At 37.2% G+C, this 9,886-nt stretch overlaps 1 protein-coding gene across 4 annotated transcripts in view; it reads right to left on the reverse strand.

Moving 5' to 3' along the window:
• The window catches only part of LOC137997040 (zinc finger-containing ubiquitin peptidase 1-like), a 17,010-nt gene extending 7,723 nt beyond the window's left edge, over window positions 1-9,287 (reverse strand). The window contains exons 1-9 of one of the 4 annotated variants that reach the window (XM_068842746.1): window positions 8,973-9,287; window positions 8,750-8,812; window positions 8,300-8,365; window positions 6,583-6,770; window positions 5,718-5,849; window positions 4,249-4,417; window positions 3,106-3,297; window positions 1,422-1,487; window positions 826-931 (exon numbers count right to left, since the gene is read on the reverse strand). In XM_068842746.1, the coding sequence (XP_068698847.1) occupies window positions 826-931; window positions 1,422-1,487; window positions 3,106-3,297; window positions 4,249-4,417; window positions 5,718-5,849; window positions 6,583-6,770; window positions 8,300-8,365; window positions 8,750-8,812; window positions 8,973-9,147 (1,157 nt within the window). In that variant the 5' untranslated portion in view covers window positions 9,148-9,287. The remainder of the gene's footprint in view (window positions 1-825; window positions 932-1,421; window positions 1,488-3,105; window positions 3,298-4,248; window positions 4,418-5,717; window positions 5,850-6,582; window positions 6,771-8,299; window positions 8,366-8,749; window positions 8,813-8,972) is intronic. The other 3 variants (XM_068842747.1, XM_068842749.1, XM_068842748.1) reach the window with 3 other exon arrangements.
• Between the last annotated feature and the right edge of the window lie 599 nt (window positions 9,288-9,886).

Below are 9,886 nucleotides of genomic sequence, written 5' to 3' on the forward strand. Positions count from 1 at the left end.
TCCTGGTTTAACTGAAAAACTACAGGAATTTCATGCTAAAAATAGTGACAAGTTGTTCCAATAAAAGGTCAGGGACTGTCATTCACCAACTTTAGGCAAACTTTTGAAAATTGTGTCTTAATACCAATGATGTCAAAGAGGTAAGATCAAAGCAGAGATGAACAACGCTACTAAGAAACCAAAACTTGAAGCAACCCTATCGCCCATTGACTCCCAGGGGTTCCCCATTGACGAGTAAAATCATCTGGAGTTAGACAGAGTAAAATAGTAAGTATGCCCGGTTTAGGACAGTTTGGATGTCAAAGGGTTAATAATTTATCCCTTTGACATCCAAACTGTCCTAAACCGGGCATACATGTACTTAGTATTTTACTCTGTCTAACACCAGATGATTTTACTCGTCAATGGGGTTTGATTGACTACTTTTGTGAACCAACCCATAATGATGATGTTTTCAGGGACTCTTTACATAAAGCAATGATTGTTCCTTAATATTGGGACTGCCATGCTTTTACTGGACTGGATATTTCTTGTACATTTATTTATGCAAAGACCGCCCCCCTCCCCCCCCTCCAAATGTACACCATTATGGGTTGGCCAAAGTTGTCCACATGGCTTAGTTGCAAGATTGACTTCTGACAAGCAAAAAGTACCACAGCTAGAGAACAGAAAAAAACATAAGCCAACAATTATCCATCATGAAGAAACAACCATTCCTGCCAACCTTTTTTGACATAAATTTTCACAAAGGGAATGATGAACAAAGGTGTACAAATGACTCCCTCCAAATACTTGTGTGGGTGCCCTGTGCTCCTATCCTTTTACCTTATTTGCAGTGACCTGAACAGTGCTGCAATTTCTGTGGCTCCGATCCATTTCCTTGTGTTAATCAACTTGCATCCAAGTTGTTCAGCCCCTTGTCTGTCAAAACCTTTGATGACATAAAAACCATTAACCAAAATTCAGTGGCTCACCTACAACAGGCTAATAAAAGACTATTAAGAATACACAAGCATTCCAAGCATCAATCGGCATTCCACTCCTGCTTTTGGTGCTATCACAATTTCATCTGGGCACAGTTGTTCAAACAATGGATAACTTTATCTGGTGGCAAGTCACTACTGAACAGTTTCAATCTGTGCAAAGACCATTTCTTCACACATGTAACTGTGAATATGCACACTAACCGCACACATCTAACTAAAGCCATGTATGAAAGCCTTGTCCAACATTTAAAATCAAGTGCATTTTATACTCAGGATAGTGACTTATCCATTTGAGCCTGGTGTTTTGCATTCTTCATTTTGCAACAACCAACATTTCTGTTAGTAACATGACTGGCTCTCTCAACTAATCTTGCCATTGTAAATATTAAATTAATTCTCCACAAACAAATGTAATTTCAATAGATTGTAACTTACCATTTGACCATGCAGCTTCAATAAATTGTTGAATTCTTGGTATGGAAGGAACTTTTTCTCCGACTACTTTGACACAAATAATTAAAGAATTTCACCATTATCACCATCAACACTCTTAAGAATAAACATTTTAACAGTAACTGGTTTAAAACATGCACCCATGAGATTCAAATCCTAGGAATATAGAAACTTTCATGATTACTTCAGCTTCTTTTTAAAAGCTTAATAGTTATTTAAAATCTCCTTCTTATTGTGTGAATATTAGTTCTTATTTGGAGAAAACTGACTGAGTGATTGCATAAGGCTGGTGTAATATCAGATTGCTGCAATTCCAGACCAGTGTGAAAGACAAAAGAATTACCATGAGACCAGCAGCTGTTTAGTGATATCTTCAAACATTGTCTGTCAAAGCACTGATGCACTCAGCTTTCCCAGTCATATCATAGCTTTTTTTAAAAAAAAATACATTGGCAAAACTGTCTGAAATTTTTGCATTGGTCCACTGACCAAAAATTGCAAGGATATCCCTATGGAAAAGCTAGGCCAGCTTTACTAAAAAACCTGAGCCTAGTTTCATGAAAAAGTTCGAAAATATTTCTGGCCTTTCTTGGGGTTGCAACTCCCTAGTGCTGTATCTCTAGAATGGAGATATTTTAAGTCATCAAACTTCACAATTATTGATTTTTGTTATCATAAAAAAAAGGTTAAAAGATCAGATTGTGAAAATGAGCAGACAGAAATTTTCGTAACTGGCTTTTTGGGTGGGACTTTCGAGAGACTGGCCCCTAAAGGATGATTTTGGACAGTGAGGATTAAAAAACGCAGAAATGTCTTTTTCATCATGTTAAATCAGTCAGCTGCCAACGCTTAGTGCAACCCCTAGGGAAACTTTTCTAGGGCCCGAATTTTCCTTTTTTAAGATTCAGAAGTTGCTGAAACTACCACTGAGATGTGCTGTATTTGGTTGCAATAATGAAATAAGATAAAAGAACGGAATGTCTACGCCTAAAATTTCCTGCATTCTTGTTTTGACATCATAGTTCTTCTATCCCCAGTCTACTTACTAGCTGGGTTTTGTACCCACCGGAACTAGCAATTCCAATAATTTATTTAAAAGGACACCAAAAGAAAATCGGTATGGAATTTTTCTAATAATTGTTTTTGTCTCAGAAAACCATGATGTTTTGATTGAGTAAATAAAGAAAAATATTTCATATACAAAATAATAATATACTTGGTGGTTAATTTACCTTTATCAATTCATTTGACAAAACCACATTTTCATGTTTTCTCCCCACTGATGTAGCACCACTGTTTATTTAGAAACCATTCCTTTTAGTAACTCAGAAATTGGCCTATTACCGGTCCACATAACTCGGTTAATGATGAGCTAAGTCTCTCTGAAGCTTTACCTGTGACAGACGATTGTGGCTTTCATATTTACTGTTACAGTAGTGCTTTGCAATAGACCAGTTCAGCTAACTCAATGTTGTACCCAATTAAATCCTTTGGAAATAAATGTTTCAGGTATTTCAACATCATTTAAATGTGAAAGCTACATGATCATGCAAATGCAACACACAAAAGACCTTAACCCCAAGGGATTGGAATTGGGTACAACATTGAGTTAGCTGAATCGGTCTATTGCAGTGACACTGAAAAAATTGTGCATCTATGCACTTACAATTTAACATGACGGGCCTGTAAATGTCCATTTTCAGAAGAGAAGAGATTAACATCTGAAGGTTTCTGTAACCACACCCCCAGCCAGCATCACCAACAGTGCTAGCATAGTGATCAGTATCTATTGCCAGCCAGGCAGCTTTTGTTCCACTCACACCCATCTCATATCGATGATGAAGCTGGGCGATAATACCTAAATGCAAGCAAAATAAAATGCATTGTTAAATAGCTGAATTTTTTCCCCAACGGAGCACGCTCTCATTGGTTAATTCTAGGTCACATGACATCTAACAAGAAAACTGTTTCCTGCCAAAAGTCTCTGAGTGGACAGCAGTGCAAAGTCTATGACGTCAGAGGGTAAGAGTCCACTGTTACCCGCGAATGTTGACCGACGACCGCCATTGTTGCAGTTGCCATTGCATGTTTTTCTTTTCGTGCTATAATAAAAAATTACTTAATGACTGGTCCCTCGGGAAACAGTTCATTTTGTTTCCCTCGTAGCCTGCATAGCTGGTGGGTTGTTTTATCGTGGGATTATTTAAACACGCACAAGAGCCAAAGTGTCTTTGAAGCCACGAGGCTGCGAGGGATTTTTACGAGCTGCAAAGCCACGTCCCCATGCCACTCACTGCCAAAAGAAACGAAGCAACCATTGTACTCGCTTGATATTCGCGAGTGTTTAAATAGATCTGCGATAAAATATTTCAATAGCAGTCGCTCTCATGCATGTTTAAATAATTCTGCGATAAAACATCCCACCAGCTACGCAGGCTATTTCCCTCAAATTTCAATGTTTCCCTTGGCTGCGCCTCGGGGAAAGATTGAGATTCTCGGGAAACAAAATGAACCGTTTCCCAAGGGACCTCCAGTCATTAAGTGTTTATTCTCTCCAATATTACATTAATGTCGAGAATTGCACCCAATTAGATCTATGCATGCCCAATTTTGACATCCAACACAAAGTGTCCCTTTAAGTCTTAAAGGCTTTGCTACCTATTCTCAACAATAGGGTAAGGGTAAATGTTAAGCATTATTTTTAGGTCAGGGAAAATGCACCTGTTTCTCCTACATGTAACTTGAGGAGCTGCATTTGTGGGGTAAATATTACCGGTATTATTATTATAATTATTATCCACTGTTTTACCTCTTGTGCATGATTCCCCACTATCATTGTCAGTCATTAAAATTTTCAACATTTCAGCTTTCCTTGCATAATAATCACCAACAGAGGTCTTATTCCTTGTTACATCTCTCTCCAGCTGTCGGCTGTACTGAGTGGCGTATCCACTTGTTGACGACATACCGTACATAGCCTTTTTCAAGGAGAAAAAAAAAACTTTTTTCAACTCTAGGACTGTTCCTCAACTCAATAATGCTAAAAAGAACTAGGGATATTTACAGGGTCAAAAAATTTTTTTACAGTAAAAAACCAAACGTTTTTGACATCAAGTCATTATCAGGGTATTAAAGTACATTGTACTGTCCACTAAACCCATATTTTTATATCTTTAAGGTAATTCCTGATGGGAAAAGTTTCGCGACATAGGACTTGATTTGACTCACACATAGTTTATATAGGGGACTGTTCTTGTCGTGATAACAGTGGATGTTAGCATCAACAACAAGTATGACTTCGAGTAAGAAATCTGGGATATTGATTACTACACATCCCTACTGCACAGCCCAGCATGCTCGACTCATCCTGGCAAGTTCATCTGTGAAGACTTTACATCGAAAAGTCATAGCAGTAAGAACATTTACAAGTGCAAAATCCTTGAAGGCCAAATGACCAACAACTGAAGCCTAGTTTGAATAGACAAATCAAGAACTACCGGTATGTCACGAAACTTTTCCCATCAGGAATTACCTGAAACATATAAAATATGGGTTTAGCAGATGGTGCTTTAATACCCTGATGATGTCGAAAATGTTCAATTTTTTTCTTTCAAAAAAATTTAGCCTTGTAAATAGTTCCTTTTAAACTTAATTAAGGGACCTTTATGGACATACAACAATGCTCTTTTTACAAAATTGTCTCACACAAAAACATGTCAACTGGCTCTCATTTTCCTACTTATTGGCAAACAACATGATACAGTTCATTCCATAATTTTTGTGCAGTTCATGGCAGAAATTGACCACCAGTTTGAAAATGACCAAGAAATTACATTAACTCAGTTCAAAAGATTATGCCAGAGCCATATCATCCATGTTTTACACATCTTAACACTAGACAAATGCAAATGCAAATTCCTTCAAGAAGCAGGCTACAAAAGTCCCTTATGAGCAAGAGGGCTCAGTTATCTATTGGAAGCACACCTGTCTGCATTACAGAAGTGTAGTTTATAAATTTGAGTTTCACCACTCCGCTGGTGAAGGTCACACGACAAAGTAAACTTTGAAAATTAGGGCCTTAACAAGGCTAGCAATACAACAGAGGAAACACCTTGTCCTCCTCTTTGTGAAAGGTTCTTGTCTGGTAATGCAACGTTGTCTTGATTTGATTAAAGATGAACTTCTAGAGTAGCAGACATGGTAAAAAAGTATCTGAGTGTACTTCAAAATGTGCCATGCAAAACTTAAGACTTTGCATCAGCCTGTCAATCTCCAAACCTGAAGCTTTTTGAATTCTTCCTCTTCATGGTGTCTTTGCTCTTCAAATTCTCTTCTTTGTTCACTTTCTAAAGCTTGGGCTAACATATGATCATCCCATTCACAAGGTTGGTTTTCGAGTCGTTCCATCTCCTACATAATCATGTGCAAAAGACACAATGTCAGGGAAGTCAGGACGGAAAAGTATTAATCTCTCAAATGTAAAAGACCATAATAATAAAAATATTATTATGTACCTTCCCAAAGAGCTATGAATAAAATATAGGAAACAAGTATTCAAGCAGTGGTTTCAAAAAGCCCCAACAGCTAATAAATTGTATTGGCTACTTCATTTCACTTTTTTCAATACATTGAAGTAATTAAAGACAGATTCTTTCAAACCAACAATTAACGATTTTGACAATGACAACAGTCAAATTACTTTACTCAAACCCGCCTACAACTTCAAACTTGAAACTCCTGGCAAGGTGAGGAGTAAGGATGGTCCTATGGTAATGCTCGATGTGTCTCCCACCCGGGATCGGATCCTAAGTTTGTATGTGGGCTGAGTTTCAGTCGATCACAATCTTATTCTGAGGGTTTTCTCCAGGCATGCTCCGGTTTTCCTCCCTCAGCAAAATCAACTCCCAGCTTATTCCATCTGGCTGTGGTGCTGTGCTCTGAGGTCATTCGTGGGTTGTGTTCAGGGGCTGAGTGCCTAGCCGGGTGTACAGCTCCTTCAGTCCAACCTCACTGAGCTGCACCATTTAGTTAACAATTTTCTGACTTAAAGACAGGGTGATTAGCAAGCCAGATATTTATTTATTTTATAAAGATATTTACGTATATATTTAAGGTACCCGGCACTGTGAACTTGTTTCTTAACCTGTTTTTCAAGTTCCTGAGCCAGCGCTTGATCGTTATGTGAATAAATCAATGGCACATCATATTGTTCCTGTTGCTGCTGTTGATAAGTTACAGTTGTCAAAAGATTGTTTCCTGTTGTACTGCTAGTAATGGCTTCATCTTCCAAGGTGTGTCCAAAGATGTGATCATCCCAGTCTGATGAAGAGACTGAAAGAATCAAAACATGCTTTTCATGACTAACGATTGTTGACTCCCGGTGCTTTCAATGAGTACCAGCAGCCAACAAAGTGTCAGCTACTTGACTTGGAGAAGTCAGCTACTTTTGTCCCTAAAGTGAAGTGATTAAAGACCTAAGATTAAGTTGACAATTATTATAATAACAACAGCTGATTACTCCACTCAAACCAGTTGCCACTTCAAATTCTATTAAAACTCCTGGTGTTACTCTCGACTGATATTATGCTGTCTCCAGAAATCTTTTTTTAAAATATTATTCTAGTCTTGTCATTATGGATTCACAGCGATCATCCAACACACAGAAACGAAACCCTCTCGTGTATTGCATATAACTCCAATCACACAAGTCAAGATAATTTCAAAGTACAATAAAGGGATGTACAAGTTGTTAGTTAGCCAAATGACTCCTGACCCACCCCTACTAATGAGTAAAATTGTCTGGCATTAGACCAGCATACAGCTGATTCCAGCTGGCCATAAGGTGTGCTCCAAGGTCATGCATGGATCGTATAGCTGAAGCCAGAAGCACCATAGTATGCTTTCGGTTCAACCTTGTTGAGCTGCAATGTTGCTGTACTTGTGACTGCGATTAGCATGACATTATTATTATTATTATTAGTAGTAGTAGTATTGTTATTGTTATTGTTATTGTTATTAAACAGAGTAAAATCTATTAAGTCTCACTCCCAGGAATTGATGGGTATATGTTATATTTTATTCATGATTGATTAATGAGGATGATGCTTCTACAGCTGTGCATACCAGATAGAGTTCAAGTGTTTATCTAACAATTTAATTTGCATTTCAAACCATTATTATTTTTTGTGTCTTCAAATTGCACGATGATTATTCTGTAAATTGGACACATAATACAGAAACAAATAAAAATAAATTAATTAATTAAATCAGGATTAAATCTGAAAGAGTTTCAAATGGTCATTTTATCATTTTATTATCCTAACCAAATCGGTAATAGTACAATATGTTTTTTTTCCTACATTACCCGGTAATTTTGTCTTTTAATTATTTCTAACATTTTCTTCAATTTCAGGTAAAAAACCATTCATAGTAATAAATTTTTACTCGTATTGTACACTTCAACTGAAAAACAAAATTTTTAGGTTGATTCTTCACTTGGATTTCCCCACAAAATATTAACTTCATACGTTGTTTACCAATGGGAAAAATTAGCATCTTAACAATGGAGGTGTAGGTATGGTAAAGTAGACAGGTAGTAGAATCTTGGATGGAAAAGTTTGTGATGTCCTCATTCCAGAATGAAGCTGTTTGGTGATTTAATGTGTGGCTAAACTGCAGAATACCCTGGCCTGCCATTAATTTGTTATTATAACTGCCTTGACCTTCAAAGAATGCCACTATAAAAACACAATAGCGGCCAGGTATTCTCCAGTTATTCGTAATGAGCTGTAATTAAAACTAATCATTATAGGCTTTTAGTTACTGTATTTGTCTTCCTTATATCATTCTTTAATTCTTACAAGGAATAAACTCTGTGCCAGTAACCAAGGATTGACCCTCTAAACATGGCTGTTTGGTGTGATCATCTGCAAGAATTAAAACAGACTTTAAATGTTCTGCCTGAAACAAAACTTTATTGTGGGAAAAAACACAATGTGACAATTTAAGGTGTAAATGTTTTATATTTCTGCTAACATTTGTCAACAAAACGATGAGGACATAATTACAATATTAGCTGAATATCGGTTAAACTGTGTTAATTAAGGTCGTTTGTTGATGTCATTTTAAATCTTCTAATGAGCAATCAAATATTTTAAAATGTATTCTTACTCTCTGTCGCAGAGGAAAAACGCATTATTGTGAATATATAATTTAAAGAGTTGTTGAACTAAAATATTTATGGTTCAACGGAAAACGACGTACGGCAGAATTTGCGTTAAAAAACGAGGGGAAACTAGCTATGTACTTACCCATCTGTTGACATTTTCCATATGTGCACGATCGAAATTCGGGGGAACTAGAAATTCCAGGAACTGCAATAGAACGATACAACGAATCACTAAAGTTCGAAAAACTCCAGCCACAGTAAGCACGAAGAGAGACACTTAAGCTGTGGGACCTGCTAGAGGCTTTTAACTAACTCAATAAATTTATTGTTGATGTAAAATTGGGATTATGAAATCGCTATGCTACCTTCTAAATCACCAAATCCGTTACTTTCGTCAGGTGCGGAGGGCTGAGTAAAATGGTCCTCAACGTGAATTCCGATGTCCTCTTTTGGCACCGATGTCCCGCACACTGGACAGATCGACATAGACGGGGGAAAATCGATGTCATGGCGATACAGCTCATCCCGCCGTCTTTTCATGTCAACGGACGCACCTTCGATCACGAAGACATTACTGAAAGCATGTAGAAAATCATGCTTAGTTTAGTTGATGATGACAAAGAGAAAACTTCCAAGAGAGTTGATCACAATGAAAGGAAGATCACTTTGCCACCAGTCGAAAGCCACCAGGCGTTTCATTCCACTTTAGGCACCAAACCGAGGCAATAACAAGAGGCACAGGCAACCCAACTACGGTTGTGTTTCAACCTGTTCCGCACGTAAATCGATGAAAGCATTACAACTTACATGTAAAATCATTGTTTTTGATAGGAAGGAAAAACCGGAGTACGCTAAGAAAAAACAATCGAAGTCAACCCAAACAAGACGCTGATTCATCTGGTTATTACTTAAAATTCAGGCGCACCCAACGAGAATATAGTTCTAAACCACTTAAACATAGCTTTGTTAAACATATTTTAGTATTTAAAAGGTACGTAGATATAGGCAAATTTTTATCCCCTAAAAATGTTTCATCTGTTCGGATTTCCTAGCTGAAAGTCTACTGATCCGAAAATTATAGGGATCAAAACCTACCTTTTCGAAAATTTCAGCCAGAAAAAAGGCTCCCGAAAATTCTAGGTGACCTTTTTTGGGTAAAAATCCGTTTAAAATGGACAATTATACCATTTTTTAGATGTTCGAAAATCTTAAGGCAGGCAGGCCAGGAAGAAATCTTACAACAAATGTTCCGAAAATTCTAGATCTCAAATCGTATTTC

The sequence above is a fragment of the Montipora foliosa genome, chromosome 3 (genome assembly GCF_036669935.1).
Source record: "Montipora foliosa isolate CH-2021 chromosome 3, ASM3666993v2, whole genome shotgun sequence".
Lineage (NCBI taxonomy): Eukaryota > Metazoa > Cnidaria > Anthozoa > Scleractinia > Acroporidae > Montipora > Montipora foliosa.